General features: G+C 41.8%; 1 protein-coding gene across 1 annotated transcript; it reads right to left on the minus strand.

Annotated features, from left to right (window-relative positions):
* Positions 1–19,475: 19,475 nt before the first annotated feature.
* LOC107780902 (pentatricopeptide repeat-containing protein At5g50390, chloroplastic-like) lies at positions 19,476–22,203 on the minus strand. The gene has a single exon (XM_016601518.2). It carries the CDS (start codon positions 21,780–21,782, stop codon positions 19,677–19,679), a length of 2,106 nt encoding a protein of 701 aa, XP_016457004.1. The 5' UTR covers positions 21,783–22,203; the 3' UTR covers positions 19,476–19,676.
* Positions 22,204–23,096: the final 893 nt, after the last annotated feature.

Genomic DNA, 23,096 nt, shown 5'->3' on the forward strand with positions numbered 1-23,096 from the left:
AGAAAATGAAATGCTAAGAGCCCAGATCAAACAGATAAGGTTGGATGCAGATAAACAACCAAGGCGTCGATCAGACGAGCACCTGATAAAAAGGCTAAAAAGCGAGATCAGAGAATGGCAAGATGGTTTGGAGAAGTCTGAAAACGTCATAGCAGAGCTCAAAGCGCAGTGGGATACAAGAGCAGATAAGCATCGTCGATACCTGAATCAATTGGAAGGCGACCACGAGAAAACTGTTGCTAAAATAAAGAGAGAGATGGCTGCACTTGAGATCAAAGCAGTTAATCAGGCCAAGGATTTCCAAATTGAGAGAAGATACTGGTACGACTCAATAGCCCAGATGAAGTTGGAAGTACGGCGACTGAAGCATCAGCATGTACAAGATGCTCAAGTCTTCTGGATATGCAGCGATCAGATAAAACGCCTGCTCGTAGAGAAGAAGCAAACCAGAGATAAGATCAAGGCCATTGCCCATGCCATCACCAGACGATGCTTACGATGTGAGAACATGTCCAGCGTTACCGTCCTCTCGGCAGTAATGGGTTATGTCAAGCAGACTATGCACGAGCTGGAGCAACTTGAGAGGTATCTCACGCCTAGGACCGCGGCGAGGCCGAACGATGCCCCGCGAACACCAATTTTCAAAACCATAATGCATTCATAAGTCAAATCTGTATCTTAGCATTTTTTGCCTGTTTTCCATCAGGGTGATTTTAGTCTATGTTGAGTCTAGGTTTATTTTCGAAGTTTGCTTTTTTCTTTCGCAAAATGTAGTTGTAATAGACAACTTCGACAATAAAAAGGTTGCTTCTTTTACGCCATTTGTGTTTTTCGAACTACGTAATGATCTGATTCACGTAGGCATCGTGATACGTAGGCAATCCTCATCGGATCCGGTCGCATTTCTTTTACTGCAAAATAAAACAAAAAGAAAAAAAAAAGAAAAAGGAAAGAAAGGAAAAACTAATAAAAGGAAAAATGCCGGAATGACGCATGCTCTCGTAGCAAACATATAGTAATCCACTTAACTGTATAGGTGCATCATGCCCAACGTGAGATTAACTATCTGTTATTTGCTACAAATTAACCGTGCGTTTGTCGTTGAGTATTTCCAGGGTTTTGAAAGGACGTTTGGTTTGGTGAAAGTCTGGCCTCGCACTCATATTTCACGAGGTCAAGGAGAAGTGTTCAACTACCTGTTGTTAGGGCCAGAAGCAGTACTCACACTTACTTCACCAGGTCAAAAGAGAGTGTGGAAATGTCTTCAGAAATGCCATTGCTAACGATCCCTGTTTCTGAGGAGAGCTCAATCTCAGCCGTCCTCACACCTGAATCCGCAACTGCGGAGGAAAATAGAATCCTGCGGCTCCGCATGTTGGAAATGCTGGACGACTGGAATAATGGGAAAGAGCCGCCAAGTGTCGTCCCCGGATTCCCCGAATTATTCTCCAGATCAAGTGGGACTTCTAATGTCCCCATAAATTATCCTGCTACCCCATTCGGTTACCCAGCCACCTCAGCCTTCTCTGCTGGATCGCCTTCTGAGCCTCATCCCCGAATGTCGGCCACTGATGCAAGCATGAACATCTTTACTGCATCGCCTTGCCCGGTTACGGCACAACCTACCACATACAAGCCAAGCTTTGACTCATCCTCTTTTACATTCCAAGCACCATCATTCTCAATGGAACCAACCAGGTTCGCTACCAACACTAATCCTCTACCGCCTCAGTGCGAGCTTGCACCCGGGCAGGATCAGAACCCCAGAATTGCAGAACAAAATGAGATTGCCAAGAGAATGAGAAGCCTTGAACAAAGTTTGAAGAATATCCAAGGATTGAGCGGACAAAAGAGCGTCTCTTACGCCGACCTGTGCATGTTCCCTCACGTGCACCTGCCAACGGGTTTCAAGACCCCCAAGTTTGAGAAATACGATGGGCACGGTGACCCCATCGCACATCTTAAGAAATACTGCAACCAATTGCGGGGAGCCGGTGGAAAAGAAGAACTGCTAATGGCATATTTTGGGGAAAGTCTAGTAGGGATAGCTTCGGAATGGTATATGGATCAGGAAATGTCCCGATGGCATATATGGGATGATCTCGCCAGAGATTTTGTAAAACAATTCCAGTATAACATCGACATTGCGCCAGACCGAAACTCTCTGTCGAATTTGAAGAAGAAACCTTCGGAAAGCTTTAGAGAATATGCTATTAAGTGGCGTGAACAGGCGTCGAGAGTAAAGCCTCCCATGGATGAAGTGGAAATGGTCACTACCTTTCTCCAGGCTCAAGAGTCTGACTATTTCCAAAACATGATGTCGGCCATGGGTAAGCCATTCGCGGAAGCGATCAAGATTGGAGAGATGGTGGAAAATGGGTTGAAAACGGGTAGGATTCTGAGTCAAGCAGCCATAAGGGCAACTTCCCAGGCCGTCCAAAGCGGGTCTGGAGGAACGACGAGGGGGAAGAAGAAGGAAGAAACGACTATGGCAGCCTCTGAAGCAAGGGAGTATCGTCATCCCAGGCCCCATTTTCCGGAAAGAGCCCCACAACACTATTACCCCCACTCAAATTTGGCATATGCTCATCAGCCTTATATGGTCATGAATGCCCAACCTTATAACCATCCACCACAACAAGCCAACCGAGGCCCAGCTCCACCTCCCAGAAATCAGCCTCCTTACCGCAACCACTATAACCCACAACCCCCGCAGAATAACTACCGCCCCCAGGAGCCACCTCGACGGCGGACTTTTACGCCCATCGGTGAACAATACTCTACTTTGTTCCCTAAGCTAGTCCAGTTGGGTTTCTTGCAACCAATTCCCCAAACGAGGCAAAACACAACATCGCCTTCTTACAAAGCCGGAGTCAGATGCGCCTATCATTCAGGAGCCGAGGGACATGATACAAACGACTGCTGGTCATTGAAAAGAGTGGTCGAAAATTTGATAGAGCAGGGGAAAATAGTGCTAAGGGACGAAGAGATCCCAAATGTGACTAACAATCCATTGCCCGCTCACAATAATGGGCCGCTGATCAGAATGATTTGTGAAGACAAAGAGTTCGACCCTGCTTTGAAAGCCATAATTGCCATTGTCGACACGGGGAAGAGGCCTGAAATAGACCAGAAATCAGAAAAGGGGGAGGAGGCCAAGGCTGTAAAGAGCAAGCCTGAAAAGAAGGTGGAGAAGAAAGTGGTACCAGCAAAGGGTGGAGTTCTTTACATACCACGAGGTCAAGCCGAGAAGACGCAGAACTTCGGGATCAAAAAGACAAAACCTATGTATGTGCCGAAAGGGGCCTATGTGGTCCGGGGGACGATTCAACCACCTCGGCTGAATGAGCTAGTGGTTATCGGACGCGTGCCACAAAATCCAATAACCAACCCGTCCACAGAACCGTGGAATTATCAAAAGACTTTGGTAATGTACAAAGGTAAAGAGGTCATAGGAGAACTTCCAGGAAATACTTTCATTGGAGGGTACTCAAATACCCAAGAACTGAACAACGCCACACAAAGGCGCTTCCCTCCAAAGAAGCCTGTGAGTGTTGAAGAAGCGGAAGTGTTCTTCCAACAAATGAAGATGCCGGATTACGAAGTGATAGATCAGCTGCGCAAGTACCCTGAGCAAGTATCCATGCTGTCATTATTGATGAGGTCGACTGAGCATCAAAAGATCCTATTGAAAACCCTGAATGAAGCATATGTACCAGTTGAAACCTCGGTGGAACAACTAGAGCGGATGACAGAAAGATTCTTCGTTGTCAACCAAATCTCTTTCAGCAAAAACGATTTACCCCCGGAAGGAGCAGCACACAACAAGGCCTTGCATTTAACAGTTAAATGCGAGGACTACTATGTCAAGCGGGTAATGTTGGATGGAGGCTCAGGCGTTGACATTTGCCCGCTCTCCACGCTACAAAAAATGGAAATTGGGACCGGAAGAATCCGACCCAACAATGTCTGCGTAAGAGCTTTCGACGACATCAAGAGAGATACCATGGGAGAAATAGACCTGTTGTTGGTCATAGGACCAGTCGAATTTCGAGTAACCTTCCAGGTGATCGACATGGACACATCCTACAATTTCCTCCTTGGCAGACCTTGGATCCATGCGGCAGGAGCCGTGCCTTCCACTCTTCACCAGATGGTGAAGTTCGAGTACGAAGACCGAGAGATCGTGGTCCATGGGGAAGATGAGCATGCCATTTATCGGGACCCATCCATCCCGTACCTTGAACCAAGAGAAGGAAGCGAACATACGGTCTATCAAGCTTTCGAGGTTGTACTGGCAGAGCAGCACGAAGAGGGAATACCCTGCCCCCAGCCTTTCTTGTCTAACGCCTCGGTTATGGTGGCCAAAGAGATGATCCGGCACGGATTTAGGCCAGGGAAGGGACTTGGACGAACCCTTCAGGGAATAACAGAACCTATTACTTTGCCAGTCATCAAGAAACCTTTTAGACTAGGCTTCAAACCTACTCCAGCAGACGAAGAATGGGCAAAGAAAAGGAGAAATGAGGGTTGGAAGTTACCTCAACCACTGCCGGATTTATATGCAACTTTCATCAGGCCAAGGTACGTTGAAGAAGATGATGAGGTCTTCACAGCTGAGGAAATCGAGGAGATATGTGGGGCAATGAGGGAAATGCTCTACGAGATCCACATGGTTCAACCAGGTGAAGGAACGAGCACTGCTGAGATGCTGTACATGGGGCCGAGCGCCCAACTCCAAAACTGGGAGGCCACGCCATTCCCGACTAGACGGAAGTCCGGGTAGACATGTCCTGCCACCTTTCCTGTGTCACAAGTTATCCCAGGACATAACTTGAACGTTTTCTTCTTTTCAATTGTTGCTTTGAATTCCTAGTTGTAAACATTGTTGTCTTCCAACTTTCCAAAGAAAATATATAAAAAAAAATCATCATTGCTTTCCTATTCTTTCTTTTGTTCTGATTTTTATTAGTTTTCCTTTTATCTTCCTTTTTCAGTCCTAATAATGCGGCTTTAAATATGACATGCTTGCGGACTTCACGCCCAGATCACAATGAGTTATTTAACTGCGAATTAATGAACCCAGAACCAGAATATGATGCGGAAGAGGCTTTTAGGGAGATAAACCGAGAGTTGGAATATTTCGAGAATAAACCTAAGCCAAATCTGAATGACACTGAACCGGTAAACTTAGGAACCCCGGAAGAAGTCCGGGAGACCAAGATAAGCATTCACACGGACAATAAGACGCGAGAGGAGATAATTCAACTTCTTTTTGAATTCAAAGACGTGTTTGCTTGGTCATATGATGACATGCCGGGACTAGGTGTTGATCTAGTGGTTCATAAATTGCCGATTCATCCTAATTGTCCTCCAGTTCAACAAAAGCAACGAAAGTTCAAAACTGAGGTCAGTGACAAGATTAAAGAGGAGATCACCAAGCAGTTGAAAACAGGAGTGATCCGGGTAGTCCAATATACAACATGGTTGGCGAATGTGGTTCCAGTACCAAAAAAGGACGGGAAAACTCGGGTATGTGTAGATTACAGAGATCTAAACAGAGCAAGTCCTAAAAATAATTTCCCGCTACCCAACATCCACATCCTCGTTGATAATTGCGCCAAACACGAGATACAGTCTTTTGTAGATTGTTATGCTGGGTATCATCAGGTACTGATGGATGAAGAGGACGCCGAGAAAACTGCCTTCACCATGCCTTGGGGCACCTACTGTTACCGGGTCATGCCATTTGGCCTGAAGAATGCTGGGGCTACTTACATGAGGGCCATGACTGCCATTTTCCATGACATGATGCATCAGGAAATAGAGGTGTACGTGGATGACGTGATAGTCAAGTCCAGGACGCAAGATAATCACATCCAAGACTTGAGGAAATTCTTCGAGAGGCTAAGGAAGTATGACTTGAAGCTAAACCCAGCCAAATGTGCTTTCGGAGTTCCGTCGGGCAAACTTTTGGGCTTCATCGTAAGCAGGAGAGGTATCGAGCTAGATCCAACTAAGATAAAATCCATCAGAGATCTGCCTCCCCCAAGAACAAAGAAAGACGTGATGAGTCTTTTGGGCAGGTTGAACTACATCAGTCGGTTTATTGCCCAGCTGACAAGCACGTGTGAGCCCATATTCAAGCTGTTAAGGAAAGATGCGGCGATTAAATGGACAACTGAGTGTCAAGAAGCCTTTGATAAAGTCAAAGAATACCTTTCGAATCCCCCGGTCTTGGTCCCTCCAGAACCAGGAAGGCCACTTTTCTTGTATCTAACAGTCTTGGAGAACTCTTTCGGCTGCGTCCTCGGGCAACACGACATAAGCGGAAAGAAAGAGCAAGCAATTTACTACTTGAGCAAGAAATTCACCGGCTACGAGGCCAAATACACTCTGCTAGAAAGGACATGTTGCGCTCTCACATGGGTTGCTCAAAAGCTGAGACATTATCTCCAAGCCCACACTACGTTCCTCATAAGCAGGTTGGATCCTTTGAAGTATATATTCCAGAAACCAATGCCTACTGGGAGACTGGCTAAATGGCAAATCTTGCTTACGGAATTCGACATAGTTTATGTCGCTCGCACGGCAATGAAAGCCCAGGCATTAGCAGACCATTTGGCCGAAAATCCGGTCGATGAGAAATACCAGCCATTGGATACCTACTTTCCAGATGAAGAAGTAAACACCGTAGAAGTGATCTCGGAGGAAGCTCATGTTTGGAAGATGTTTTTTGACGTAGCCGTGAAAGCCAAGGGTGTAGGGATTGGGGCAATTTTGATCTCGCCTTCCGGTCAGCATTATCCCGCCACAGCTAGACTTCATTTCTTTTGCACAAATAATACAGCTGAGTATGAAGCCTGCATTATGGGCATGCATATGGCAATCGATCAGGATGTCGAAGACTTACTGATTATGGGAGACTCTGACCTGATCATCCGACAAGCTCAAGGCGAATGGGAAACTCGGGATGTCAAACTTATCCCATACCGACAACATGTGGAGGACCTCAGCAAGCGCTTTACATCAATAGAATTCAGGTACATTCCGAGGTGTCACAATGAACTGGCAGATGCACTTGCTACTTTGGCTTCAATGCTACCCTACCCGGGCAACGCCCACGTCGATCCTTTGGAAATCCAAATCAAGGAAAGACACGGTTACTGCAGTGTAATTGAGGCGGGATCAAATACGCAGCCTTGGTACCATGACATCAGGAAATTCCTGAAGACGCAAGAATACCTCGAGCATGCTACTGGAGATCAGAAGAGGACCATTAGGCGACATGCAAGTGGTTTCTTTCTAAGCGGTGAATTGTTATATAAGAGGACCCCGGACCTCAATCTCCTAAGATGTGTCGATATCGAGGAATCAAGAAAGATCATGCACGAAGTACACGCAGGTGTGTGCGGACCTCACATGAACGGGTATGTCTTAGCGAAGAAAATCCTTCGAGCAGGTTATTACTGGATGACCATGGAAAAAGATTGCTTTAGCTTTGTCCGGAAGTGTCATCAGTGTCAGGTGCATGGTGATTTGATTCATGCACCTCCCACGGAACTGCATCCCATGTCCGCCCCTTGGCCATTTGTCGCTTGGGGCATGGACGTCATTGGACCAATTGAACCAAAGGCTTCGAATGGACACAGGTTTATACTGGTAGCCATCGATTACTTCACAAAATGGGTAGAAGTTGTCACTCTCAAGTCGGTCACTAAGAAAGCTGTGGTGGATTTTGTACACTCAAATCTTATCTGTCGCTTCGGTATTCCTGCGACTATCATTACAGATAACGCAGCAAACTTGAACAGTCACTTGATGGGAGATGTATGCGAGCAATTCAAGATAACGCATAGGAATTCCACTCCTTATCGGCCGAAAGCCAATGGTGCTGTGGAAGCTGCAAATAAAAACATCAAGAAGATTTTGAGGAAGACCATCCAAAGTTCCCGACAGTGGCATGAGCAGTTACCATTTGCATTATTGGGGTATCGCACTACGGTACGCACATCAGTAGGAGCGACTCCTTATCTTTTGGTCTATGGGACCGAGGCTGTAATACCGGCAGAGGTAGAAATTCCTTCGCTTCGAATCATTGTCGAAGCAGAAATCGAGGACAGCGAGTGGGTCAAGACTCGGTTAGAGCAATTGACGTTCATTGATGAAAAGCGAATGGCCGCAGTTTGTCACGGACAGTTATACCAACGAAGGATGGCCCGTGCTTACAACAAGAAAGTCCGACCCCGGAATTTCGAAGTAGGTCAGCTGGTACTAAGGCATATTCTGCCGCATCATGAAGAAGCAAAAGGAAAGTTTGCCCCAAATTGGAAAGGCCCATACATCGTAAGGAAGATATTGCCGAGAGGAGCATTGTATTTAGGTGATATCGAAGGAAATGACCCCGACACAGCAGTAAATGCAGATGCAGTCAAGAGATACTACGTCTAGATCATACTCCCGTGATCCCGACACATTTGAAAATGGCGAAGGTTTTATCCCCCACTACTCCCAAACACTACCCAATCCTCTCTACAAAAAAAAAAACATTGATTGAGGCCTGAACTACGTTTGACTTGATTCCGAAAGGATACGTAGGTAGCCTCTCCCTGAGGTTCAGTCACACCAACAATAAAATCCCATCCACCCTGAAATTGAAACCGGGGCACGTTGAGCAGTTGAGAAGTTAGTATCGTCTACCTCTTTTTACCAAGCACAAGCTTTCAAATCAGTTGCCAAATATGGTGGGGAACCAATAAGCGTCGCAAATGGAGACCAGCACACTCTGAATTGAGAGAGATAAAATGAGAGAGTCTCGTCGGTGAAAACCTTCGGGCACCACGAGGCGACGGGAGTAGAGGAGCCAAAATGAGAGAGCTTGTTTAGTAAAAACTCGCAAAGAGTGCTATCAAGCGATGACAGGAAGAGAAATGAGAGAGGTCAGCCAGCGAAAACCCGCAAAGGGCGCTGTTGGCCGAAAAAGAATGACTCTACCCCAAGGAAGTCTCAGCAGAGTTTCCGCCGGTTTGGAATCACAGATCCGTTCTGGTGCAGGGAAACGCAAGTTCATGAAAGATCAGGCGTCCAGTCCAAAGAGCATGTCATGTCATTTAAAGCCAGCGTTATCTTCCTCAGATAAGTCTTTCTCGTCCCAAAAAGGACACTCCCTTCTTGAAATTTGTTTTCTCCTTTCTTTGCCTCTCTTCAAATTCCTTTTGTGTTTTAACCCCAAGTTCAGGATACACCGAAAAGGGCAGGTGGCAGGTTTGTTTGCACGGAATCCCATCTCATGAAAGAAAGCGCCTCATTTCGTTGGTACGATTGCCCAAGCCTGATGGATCGTCACGTTTGATGGTGTTTAAAGAGGAAAGAGAGAAATCTTCCCCAGCAAGACCGCCTTCGGACAAATCCCCAGAGAGCCTCCCCCTGTACAAATCCCCACAGAGTCTCTCCTTTTGTACAATCTCCCACAGAGTCTCCCCAATATATATAAAAAAAATGGAATCTCCCCAGCACATCCCAGCGAGTCCCTTTGTAAAAATTCCCCAACAAGCTTACCCCAACAAATCCTAGAAAGATCGCTTTGAAATAAATCCCCAACATTCCCCATTGAACAAAATCCACACAAAGAATCCATTTTGTAAATATTCCCCCACAGAGCTTCCTTTTTGTACAAATTCCCACAAAATACCTCCAATAAAATCCCCGTTGAGAACCTCCAAGCAAAACGGGACACAAAAAAAAAAAGAGCCTTACGAAGCAAGTCATCACAGAATCAGGAAATACAAGCCTGAGCAGTCTAAAAGTTTCGCCATTCGAATCAAATCAATGGCGGGACTTCGCAACAGAAATAGAGACGCAACAAAGCAATTGGGAACGATCAAGGTCACCGAACTGACCGTCATTTCCGAACTAACAATTGTTCTTTGTCTGAAAAGTTGAAACAGGTATAATCCAAGACAACCGTGCAAGAAGCAGGTGTCGCCCAAAGAAGAAGGTACACGGGTACAAGAAACATTTTAGCAATAAGGAATTCACTCAAAAGGTAAGTTCCCGCAAAACTCCCTTTTATCTTCTATTAAAACAAGAAAACTCAAAAAAATAGATCGTGTAGTATTCTCGAGCTTTATCCCCAGCCGATCAGCATTAGGGTTTTAAACCCTAAACTGAGCTTTTTCATGCAATCAGCATTAGGGTTTTAAACCCTAAACTGAATTTTCCTTTTAGTCAGCATTAGGGTTTTAAACCCTAAACTGAACTTTTTCCTTTCAGCCAGCATTAGGGTTTTAAACCCTAAACTGAGCTTTTCCATGCAATCAGCATTAGGGTTTTAAACCCTAAACTGAATTTTCCTTTTAGTCAGCATTAGGGTTTTAAACCCTAAACTGAACTTTTCCTTTCAGCCAGCATTAGGGTTTTAAACCCTAAACTTAGCTTTTCCATGCAATCAGCATTAGGGTTTTAAACCATAAACTGAATTTTCCTTTTAGTCAGCATTAGGGTTTTAAACCCTAAACTGAACTTTTTCCTTTCAGCCAGCATTAGGGTTTTAAACCCTAAACTGAGCTTTTCCATGCAATCAACATTAGGGTTTTAAACCCTAAACTGAATTTTCCTTTTAGTCAGCATTAGGGTTTTAAACCCTAAACTGAACTTTTTCCTTTCAGCCAGCATTAGAGTTTTAAACCCTAAACTGAGCTTTTCCATGCAATCAGCATTAGGGTTTTAAACCCTAAACTGAATTTTCCCTTTAGTCAGCATTAGGGTTTTAAACCCTAAACTGAACTTTTTCCTTTCAGCCAGCATTAGGGTTTTAAACCCTAAACTGAGCTTTTCCATGCAATCAGCATTAGGGTTTTAAACCCTAAACTGAATTTTCCTTTTAGTCAGCATTAGGGTTTTAAACCCTAAACTGAACTTTTTCCTTTCAGCCAGCATTAGGGTTTTCACCCTAATATGGTGGGGAACCAATAAGCGTCGCAAATGGAGACCAGCACACTCTGAATTGAAAGAGATAAAATGAGAGAGTCTCGTCGGTGAAAACCTTCGGGCACCACGAGGCGACGGGAGTAGAGGAGCCAAAATGAGAGAGCTTGTTTAGTAAAAACTCGCAAAGAGTGCTATCAAGCGATGACAGGAAGAGAAATGAGAGAGGTCAGCCAGCGAAAACCCGCAAAGGGCGCTGTTGGCCGAAAAAGAATGACTCTACCCCAAGGAAGTCTCAGCAGAGTTTCCGCCGGTTTGGAATCACAGATCCGTTCTGGTGCAGGGAAACGCAAGTTCATGAAAGATCAGGCGTCCAGTCCAAAGAGCATGTCATGTCATTTAAAGCCAGCGTTATCTTCCTCAGATAAGTCTTTCTCGTCCCAAAAAGGACACTCCCTTCTTGAAATTTGTTTTCTCCTTTCTTTGCCTCTCTTCAAATTCCTTTTGTGTTTTAACCCCAAGTTCAGGATACACCGGAAAGGGCAGGTGGCAGGTTTGTTTGCACGGAATCCCGTCTCATGAAAGAAAGCGCCTCATTTCGTTGGTACGATTGCCCAAGCCTGATGGATCGTCACGTTTGATGGTGTTTAAAGAGGAAAGAGAGAAATCTTCCCCAGCAAGACCGCCTTCAGACAAATCCCCAGAGAGCCTCCCCCTGTACAAATCCCCACAGAGTCTCTCCTTTTGTACAATCTCCCACAGAGTCTCCCCAATATATAAAAAAAAAATGGAATCTCCCCAGCACATCCCAGCGAGTCCCTTTGTAAAAATTCCCCAGCAAGCTTACCCCAACAAATCCTAGAAAGACCGCTTTGAAATAAATCCCCAACATTCCCCATTGAACAAAATCCACACAAAGAATCCACTTTGTAAATATTCCCCCACAGAGCTTCCTTTTTGTACAAATTCCCACAAAATACCTCCAATAAAATCCCCGTTGAGAACCTCCAAGCAAAACGGGACAAAAAAAAAGAGCCTTACGAAGCAAGTCATCACAGAATCCGGAAATACAAGCCTGAGCAGTCTAAAGGTTTCGCCATTCGAATCAAATCAATGGCGGGACTTCGCAACAGAAATAGAGACGCAACAAAGCAATTGGGAACGATCAAGGTCACCGAACCGACCGTCATTTCCGAACTAACAATTGTTCTTTGTCTGAAAAGTTGAAACAGGTATAATCCAAGACAACCGTGCAAGAAGCAGGTGTCGCCCAAAGAAGAAGGTACACGGGTACAAGAAACATTTTAGCAATAAGGAATTCACTCAAAAGGTAAGTTCCCGCAAAACTCCCTTTTATCTTCTATTAAAACAAGAAAACTCAAAAAAATAGATCGTGTAGTATTCTCGAGCTTTATCCCCAGCCGATCAGCATTAGGGTTTTAAACCCTAAACTGAGCTTTTTCATGCAATCAGCATTAGGGTTTTAAACCCTAAACTGAATTTTCCTTTTAGTCAGCATTAGGGTTTTAAACCCTAAACTGAACTTTTTCCTTTCAGCCAGCATTAGGGTTTTAAACCCTAAACTGAGCTTTTCCATGCAATCAGCATTAGGGTTTTAAACCCTAAACTGAATTTTCCTTTTAGTCAGCATTAGGGTTTTAAACCCTAAACTGAACTTTTCCTTTCAGCCAGCATTAGGGTTTTAAACCCTAAACTTAGCTTTTCCATGCAATCAGCATTAGGGTTTTAAACCCTAAACTGAATTTTCCTTTTAGTCAGCATTAGGGTTTTAAACCCTAAACTGAACTTTTTCCTTTCAGCCAACATTAGGGTTTTAAACCCTAAACTGAGCTTTTCCATGCAATCAGCATTAGGGTTTTAAACCCTAAACTGAATTTTCCTTTTAGTCAGCATTAGGGTTTTAAACCCTAAACTGAATTTTTCCTTTAGTCAGCATTAGGGTTTTAAACCCTAAACTGAACTTTTTCCTTCGTTCGGCGTTAGGGTTTTAAACCCTAAACTGAACCTTTCCCCAGCTAGTCGGTATTAGGGCTCCAACCCTGAACTGAGCATGTATATCCTCTTTCATCAATTTTATGAACTTCCTGGCGAATAATTAATGAAATTTTCCTAGTGAAACTGGGGCAGAAAATTTCGTTCGTTTGTTTTCTCCCGCAGGTCTAACCTCGACCCACATGGATCGAAATGACCCCACGAGATGAGTCCCAGTTCGAAATCAACGAAGAAAAAGAAGAAAAAGAGAGAAGATGTCCCGAGCTATCGGAGTAAATGGAAAGCAAATTGACTCCAACATTTGGTTAAGGTCCTGAACCCTGCCAATCGCGTCTCACTCAGTATCCCAGAGGTTAAACAAGTCGCCGCAACTCGCAAGCATCAAGATTCAGATCGGAGTCTACAAGCAGAATCAGACCCAAGATCAAGTCGTAAAAGAATCATAGATAGGAATCTTGTAACTAGCAGTTGACATGCATATAACTAGTTAGTTCAGTTTCCAATTTTCGTTTGGTTGTAATAAGGCGGTCAGTGACGCAGTAGTGACAACAGCAACAGCAGTAGCAGCAAGCATTGCAATCCCATGGTAGTCCCAGCTACCAAAACTTCTCGAACTACATTGACCTGATTCCTGTTTAGCCCAGGATATGTAGGAAATCTTTGAAGCAAGATTCGGTCAGATCTTTCAAAAACATGCTTCATACGGAGTGGTCCATAGGCAAAAATCGCTCATACACGCTCACTTTATCTTTGCACGAAAACTCTTCGTGTTTCCGAACAAAGAGGGGCAGCTGTGAGCACGTGATTTTTGTTTTGCGCGACAGTCGCTCCAAAAGAATAACAATTGGTCCTGCTGTACAATTTTTGGATTTCTGTGCAGCACTTTGTTGATTTACTTGTAACTTTTGTCCATTTTTATTTATTTAGCTATTTAAAACAAAATACAAAAAATGTGTGGGTCGTGCATAATTCGAACCGTAATCCGGTCATCAAGTAGAAAATCATAAATAGGCATCTTCGTCCGTGATTTTGATTGGTTTGATTTTACCTATTCTGAAATATTTTAGTATGTGTGCAAATAATTGTATTGAGTGTGTATTTAATTTTTAATTTGATTTTTTGCTTAAGTTTTGTTTTCAAAATAAAAAAAAAAGAAAAAGAAATAATCTTCTTCCTCCGGATTGGGCCAATTTATTAAAATTGGCCCAAACAAACAATGCCCAAACCAGGCCTGCCGGTCCAGTCCAGCTGATACCCAGGGTGTCCAAACAACGACGTTTTGGTCCAAACTGATCTGGGCCGTTGATCTCAGATTTATCAACGGCCAAGATCACCTCCCCTTAACCCACTAATGGCCCCGACCCGTTTTCACCCGGACCAACCCAAACCCTTTACCCTCAAAACGACACCGTTCCACTTAAGCCCTCAGATCCAGATCGTAGATCTAGATTGATCTAACGGTTGAGATCCGCCCACCCACTAACTATATAAACCCTTTACCATACCCTGCCCCCCCTAGCCAACACCCCTGCCTTCGTCTTCACCAAACTCGTCCCCTTCAAATCCTAGCCGCCCCTGTATCCTTCACCATGAAAGCCGGCGGCACGGACGCCAGTGACCTTGCCCTTAACACCATAGAGCCCCCTTGCCGTCCTGAACCCAAATCTATCAACCACACACCTCGAATCCTATCCCACCTTCTCGAATCTTCATTTGAAGATTCGAGTCGGAACCTAATCTACACCGATCGGCCCTAAATTCATACCAGACATTCCCCAGACCCCCCTCGTGACCAAACCATACTTGGTTTGGTCCGAATCTGACCAGGGAAGCACGAATCCCAGATCTGAGTTTTGAAACCACAAGGTTCCTCGTCACTGGTTCATACCCGTTCGAGCCAAAGAAATTAAGGTCTAATGGACCTTAATCGAAGTGTTTCTCATCTGAGAAACACTTCGATTAAAGTCCGTTCAGCCTTAAGAAAAGTCTGTCCAAATCCGAGTTCAAACTTTTGATTTTTCGAGTTTTAAGGTGAGTTTGCTTTCTTTCCTTTACTTGTTTTAGTCCGTGTGATTTGTTTTAAAAGTCGGTTCATGTTTGTCTTTGAATTTTTACCAACTTCTGTTTGTCCACTTTGCCTGAACCACTGTGTTTGTTTGAATCCCTCCTTTATTCTGATAATGCGTGTGTATATGCTGTGCGAATAATTGAGCTCCAAATTTTGGACTGACTAGTTGACTCCTCGAGTACATTTCTGCTTAGTCAGTATAATTCGAATCATGCATCGATACTGTTTAAATGTCTGATTTTTTGCTACGATTGTGTATGTTAATGCTAATATAGTCGAGTCGACATGTGTCGTCAATTAGTTTCAACTGTCCGAACAATAACAAATCGACTTACTTCTGCTAAGCATTTGTTGAATCAATTAAGAACCAGTTTTGTTTACTTATAGCTGTTGATTTGGATCAGTGATGTAAAAGGGATGTTTGGTTTAAAATCTGAGGGCATGTGCACTCGTGCACAGCATGTGCATTGGTGCACCTCATGTGTTTTGTGCACAACCTGTGGCCTGCATAAAGGTCTTTGTTAAGTTTTAAATAATTTGACAGCATATGCTGTCAGATACATTCTACTGCCCATACTTTGCTTTAGTTTAAAAGTATTAAACCTTTTAAAAGTTAAGCCTGCCAAGGGAATGATGGGGTTTAATATTTACTTAGCTAAAGTGGAACTGAAAATGGAAGGCACATGGGAGGGGTATTGGTGATAATCTATCAGGCTGTAAAAGGGGTAATGGGAAAGGCTTATAAAAGGGAAGACATCTGATAGAAGAAAGGACCGAGAGGATTAGAGGTTAAAAAAACACATAGAGAAGTATACAGAATTAGGGGGGAGATACAGAATTAGAGGTTAGAGAACCCTGAAGATTGAGAGGAAAGAAATACACACACTGTGAGGATAGAAGAGAGAGCTGATAGAGATACACATACAGAGCATACAGAGATAGGGAGAGACACTGAGAGGGAACATCTGAGAGTTCAAATTTGGAAACAGAAAACTGGAAAAGAATTTTTTGTCTGATAACTCAGACAGACAAAACTAGAAGTTATTTCCTTTCCTTTTGTTTTGATTTCACTAAATCTGGACCTGTTTTGTGCAACACTGATTTCTCCCAACTGAGTCTGCTTGGTTGTTGTTTGTTCTACTCGAGAGTTTGGTCTAGTTGGGGTGTTGATCTCACTCCAATTGTTGTTGTGAGTTGTGGCTACTACTCTTCTGTTTCCTGTTGCTGCTGCTATCCTGTCCTGCTGCTACTGTTAATTCTATTTCTTGCTGCTGCTGATTCCCCCATCTTCTTCTTCTTCTCCTTCGCATTTTTTAGTATTTCCAGGTACACATCTCAAGTCTCACATTGGTGTAGCTGACTGTAACATTGAAAAGCATGAATAGAAAGATTTGAAGGAGTTACAATCGCCTGTTATTTACTGACTGCCTTTTCATAAATGTTGTTAAGTTGTGTAAATTTCAGTTTATAGCTAATAGAGAATACATTAGTAAGTCTGTACTTAAGTAAAGTTTATGTTAATCTGAAACTGCAATATTTGATTCGTTTAGTAGCATACAGGATGTAAATACAATCCATGGAATGTGATACTATTTATACAATTGTTAAACTTAAATTCATTTTTTTTAGCATGCTTGAATAGGTAGGGGCAAATGGCTGTTAAATTTAGCCAAATATAATACAGTTTTGAATCATCCAGTTTCGATTCTTTTAGGCAGTTTATAGGACTAGTTTTGAACATCATCAGCTATATCTTTTAATAAGAAACTCCCTTAATCCTGTTTAAGCAATTTGGTTTGAATTCGACTTAAGGATGTTGTTCGGATTTAAGTATTGCATTTCATCAATCTCATATGTAATCTCTTTGTTCGACCAAAGCATTTTCGTAAGGCATGACATCTTTTCACTTTATAAGTAATTAATCAGAAATTGATAGGAGTCTGGTTTAGGCCAAAGTATATACTTCAATTAGCATACATTTTTCTTTCTTCTATCTTTGGAAATAAAATAATAGAAATGTAGTCACTGTAGGATACCCTTCTAAAATAATGAGACGAGCCTCGCCAAATAAAAAATGCAAATTGCGGGGCCCTCAACAACTAATCATAATATTTAGAATTCGGGCTAGGCCGTTTAGTGAATCTCATGGCTTTCTCAAAAATAATAACGCGTTAGACTCTTTAGGCGCGGCTTAATTAAATCATATTCTTAAATTCGGGTGCACATTGATGTGACCCAAATCCAAATCTCAACGGAGTCGAAGTGCGTTAACAACTACGGGTGCATTGATTGTGACGTGGTTCGAGATGCATTTTCACGACGTTGCAATTCTATAAATGATAATGATAAAAGCGGTTTAAACTTGATAAAAGCACATAAGTCATAACATGTATTTAAATAAGATATTTAGCCATTATGACAATTTAAGCGACCGTGCTAGAACCACGGGATTCGAGGGTGCCTAACATCTTCCCTCGGGTCAACAGAATTCCTTACTTAGAATTTCTGGTTCGCAGACTTCATTCGGAAAAGTCGAAAATTTCCTCGATTTGGGATTCAAGATAAACCGGTGACTTGGGACACCAAAAGCCAAACCTTTCCCAAGTGGCGACTCTGAATTAAATAAATAATCCCATTTCGAATATTGTCACTTAAATTGGACAAACTCCACCCGCGCATTTAACCCTTCGGGGCGGGCGCGCAAAAAGGAGGTGTGACAATGACAATGTGTATTTGCAGTTTTACTTGGATGAAATGTCTAATGCTGCTGGGGATGTATGATGATTTCAGTCTCTCTTAATATAAAGTTGAGTCTTCTATGCTAAGGTGGGCTTGTCATATGGTCTAAATCCGAGAGAAATTCAAAAATAGCCGGATTTACAAGTGGTAATTCAAAAATAGCTACAGTTTCAAAAGTTATCGAAATTTAGCCACTTTTTATGTAAAGATAAGTCTGAACGAAAACACTGTTCAAAATTTGAAAAATACTCCAGCATAATATACTGGAAATTCAGCAAAGTATATTGGAACTCCAGTATATTATACTAGAATCAACAAAGTATATCGGTCCGGTATAATTGCTGGAAGTTCATGCATAAGTGCACCGAACTTCTATGCTGGACCAGTTTCTGTTGCAGCAAAATAGTGGCTACTTTTCAATGACTTGACTAAAGTTGGCTATTTTTGAATGACCAATTCGAAAATTGGCTAGCCCGTGCTATTTTAACTCTAGGATATAGTGACCTCTATTTTTAATAATATTGAAATTACCCACTAGCAAATACAAGTATGTAGTAGCAGAAGTCTAACGATAATAAAAACGCTTCGGACCAACATAAACTGCATTAGGTGAAAATGAAATTCAGCGAAATAAATGAAATAAATCAGCACTAACAGAGAGCTAATGGTCCAGTCTATCTTCATAAGAATCTCGCTTTCCTTTAATAACTGAGGAGAAAAAATTAATTGGAATGGGAATAATTGACATCAGGTAGGTTGGAATGCCATCTAAAACTAACTAGCCTTATTGGCCAAATTTCTTTTTGGTCAAAAGTATTTTTTTTTTTGCCAAAAACAGTTTTGGCCAAAAATTGAGGTGTTTGGCCAAGCTTTTGGAAGGAAAAAAAAAGTGTTTTTGAGGAGAAGCAGAAGCAGTTTTGGAGAAACAGAAAAAAGTAGCTTCTCTCCAAAAGCACTTTTTTGAGAAGCATTTTGAGAAAAATACACTTAGAAGCAATTTTTTAAAGCTTGGCCAAACACTAATTGTTGCTCTGAAGTCTGAAGTGCTTTTCAAACTAATTAGCCAAACACAAACTGCTTCTCACCCAAAGTACTTTTGAAAAAAATACTTTTAAGAAAAAACACTTCTCAAAATAAGCTGATTTTTGCAGCTTGGTCAAATGGGCTATTAATCAGAGTAATCTTCTACCAAAGGATAAATACTACTACTTCCGAGGGGATAAAAGATAAGAAATGCAATATTTGCTCTCTTTTTTTTTTTACAAGTAGCATATTTAATAACATTAACTAGTCAAAACTCATAATGTGTTCTTTAAGGCACCAAAACTAAGTCCTTGTTCACATTAAAATAACTGTATGGACATTGCACCATAAACATTTTTAAATCCCTAGCACCAAAAGGAAATTGAAAAAGAGAAAAACACTAATTCAGATGAAACTTTGAAGTTTGAATGTAGACAACAATAACAAACTCAAGTATAGTTCCGCAAGTGGAGTTTGGGGAGTGTACTGTGTACGCAGACTTTACCCCTACCTGGTGAAGGTAGGAAGATTGAATTTGGACAACAACAATAACAACAACAACAACAACAAAAAACCCAGTATAATCCCGCACGTCGAGTCTGGGAAGGGTAGTGGGTACACCGACCAATAATTTTCTCCGGGAGAAAAGGAAACTTGCATCACACTGATAATGATGCAGAGATTACATACATGCACACAGTTTCTTGGCTTGGTGGTGGAACTAATTTGGTTATCATGGGTAGAATAAGAAAGTCATCAGGAAAGATCATATGACAAAATTTGTAATGATCTCCGATGCCAACAGCAAGGTATATCCATATGATTATTCTCATAACAACAAAGAAGAATCAGTAAAAATAAATGAATTACATACAAAGGTATGGTTCACATATAGGTTAGAATTGAATCACCAGTAGTCACCACAAGAACAAGTGCTGTTCTTGAATCTATGAAATCTGCTGCCATCCCTAACAACAATTTCTCGCTTAGTAATCATGGCTATCAACTTAATCGCATTGTGACAATCGCTGCAAATCCTATGGCTTTGAACAAGTTGCAGTGAGGTTGAACTGGATGTGCTTATGAGCCCAAAAGATATTGCCAATTTTTCACTGTGATAATGTGGCAATTTTTGTTCCCGTTCATCTACATCGGGTAGTAAGGTTTTTCCCTCTGTAACATAGCCATGCTTGGAAATCTCCAGCATAAGCTCATCCAATTTTTGATATATCTCCTTCGTCTGCTCATGGCAGTTATCTCCGGACAGGAAAACATGTGGCTGCTTCTTTATTTCTATCCATGTACATGCCGGCTTTATCCTCAGACCTTTTCTCTTCAATGTTTGAACAACTGCAGCAGCTTCTTCTTGCTTGCCGGAACTGTTGTAGATATTTAAAAGCATCACATAATTGCTAAGTTTTTCTGGTTCCATACCGTACAGTTTCTCAGCTGCAAATTTTCCAAGCTCAAAATTCTTGTGGACTCTACAAGCTGTCAGTAACGCCGCCCACATATTAATAGTAGGCCTAAAAGGAGCATCTTTGATTAATGCAAAAGCTTCATCTAAAAGTCCTTCTCTACCCAACAATTCAATCATACATGCATAGTGCATTGCTCGAGGCTTCACACTGTAATCTCTACTCATTGATTCAAATATTTCCCACCCACGATCTGATAAACCAGAAAAACGACATGCAGATAAAACAGCCAGAAAAGTAACATGATTGGGCATCATTCCTTCGCAAACCATTCGCTCAAATAGCTCAACAGCCTCAATCCCTTGGCCATGATTACCATATCCACCTATTAAAGCATTCCAGGAAATAACATTCTTTTTGGGCATCCTCTCAAAAACATTCCGAGCATCTTCTATCCTTCCCCATTTGATATAGAAATCAACTAGTGCTGTGTTGGCAACTATATCAAATCCAAATCCATGTCGAACTAGCCCAGCATGAGCTTGTTTAGCATGCTCTAGTGAAGCTAATCTAGTGCAAACTCTGATTATGATTGAAAATGTGAAGTGATCCATTTTGACATCAGCATCTCGCATCTCATAGTACATACGTAAAGCCTCCTCACTATAGCCATGGAGAGCATAACCAGCAATAATCGTATTCCACCCTACTGTAGTCTTCACCGGCATCTGATCAAAAACAAACTGTGCATCCTCTATGCTACCGCACTTGCTGTACATATCAATTAAAGCACAAGACATGAAAACATTATCGTCTTCCCCCATTTTCAAAGCACAACAATGCAACTGCTGTCCCAAAGAAATAACCTCTAAACCAGAAGATGCTCTAATCATCGTGGCATATATCCGAGAATCGGAACCAGAGAACTCCTCCTCCTCCTCCAGCATCACGAAAAACAACCTAAATGCCTCTACATAATCCCCTAAATCCACTAGCCCACCAACCATCGTATTCCAAGAAATCGAGTTCCTCTCGGGCATTTCATTGAATACCATACGTGCATCTAGCATCATCTTACATTTCACATGCATAGACAACACCCTATTCCATAAATACTGGTCTAATACCAATCCTGAACTAACCATATGATTATGCACTCTTTTAACACCTCTGATTGACCTTAACCCAATACAAGCAGTAATCAAAGCATCATAAGTGCTACTACCTAACTGACAACCACCTTCACATTCTAACAGCTCGAAAAAATCAAGCGCCTCGTGATACCTTTTATGAAAAACTAACTTCTCTATTTGTGCACTAATCCCTGAACTTGAAGAATCCTCAATTTGGGTCACTTTTTCTTCAATCAAATTTTCCTCCCTTTTTGAAGGTTTTAACATTGGTCTTGGCTTTATAAACCTATGTTCAGAAAGTGAGCCTTTGATCTTTAAAAACGCATTTTTGTACCTTTTCTTACTGAATAAAGAGCAATGCCCATAAAGATGAAATCTTTCCTTTAAAACTTGTGGGTTTTTCAAGAAAGCAACATACTTACAGCTGCTCCTTAGCTGATCCAGTGGCAACGATATGTCCATTTTCAGGATTATAGCAACAGAAAAATAAAAGGGCGTCTTAAGAAATTAGTTAAGAGTTACAGTTTACCTCCAAATTTTGAATCAGATTTGGAGAAATTGCATCAATTGGACATCAATCAACCCAGTTTAGAGTGTGTACAAGTGATGATGGCGAAATGAGTGAATTTTTTGATCTCCACAACGAACTCCGCAACTGTAATTTTGATATTTGCAGCTTCGAAAAATCCGCCACTTATTTTATTTTATTTTAGTTTTTTCCTTTTTCGGCTTCGGCCGTTGGGTAGTTGATAGTTGGTAACCAATGAAGAAGATCTTTCCTCTTTCATGGGAAATATCACGACCTTCAATGGTTTTTTCAAACTTTGGGCTCAGTGAGAAATAACTTGATTGGGCTTATATAAGATGATTGCATAATTAGCCCATTTCAAGAAGAGAAGTGCACAAATAGCCGCTTGAAGGCAGGACATTACACCAAATGACCTTGAAAATAGACGGTTTTGATTTTTTGACCTCCGTTTGCCTCATGATCAAACTTTTAAGGTTAAAAGCCAAAAGTCTTATCTCTGGGACAAGCGAGGGGCAATAATTGTTAAACTTGAAGTATTGCCCCTCGGGCAAATGGGGTCAAAAAATTAAGAATGGCAGCGAAATGTCCTATTTGTGCAAATCACCTGCTTAAAGGACCGATAATTTGAGACATAGCTAGGCTTAGCTGAATCTTTATTGCAGAAGCAAAATATAGTTAAGTGCAATATTCTTCTACACTAGAAGTCATCATTAGTTGTTATTTAGTTCAATTGGAGAAGCAAATCATTGAATGATCCTAGAGTTATTTGTACAAAAGTATTATTTGCATTTTCATATTGAATTTAGATAAGGTATTCTCACCAAATAACTGCTGCCCATGTTCTACTTGCACCATAGTTGATTATATTATTGACTAATCGCGTGAAAATGATGGTACAAGAAATAAGTAAAAACTGTTATAAATAAAATTGCATTTAAGATGAATCTCTATATTTAGAGAGATTTTAGGGTTTGTTACTTTGTGGCTAAGTCACTTTTCTCCTATAAATAGAGGGGTTCTATTCCATTATGAATAATTCCAAATCAATAAGAATTCTCTCTTCCTACTTTTCTCTACAATACTATTCAGCGCGAGACTCCAACCAATTGAGTAGAGGCTTTGGGATACGTGCATGGTGCTCAACTTATACATAATATTGAGTATAATGATGGTCAATTGTTCCACGAACTTCCCTCAGGAATAAATTCTAGATTTAAGGTAAGTATTTTACCTTATTTTTCTCTTTT

Source organism: Nicotiana tabacum, chromosome 10 (genome assembly GCF_000715075.1).
Source record: "Nicotiana tabacum cultivar K326 chromosome 10, ASM71507v2, whole genome shotgun sequence".
NCBI classification, from domain to species: domain Eukaryota; kingdom Viridiplantae; phylum Streptophyta; class Magnoliopsida; order Solanales; family Solanaceae; genus Nicotiana; species Nicotiana tabacum.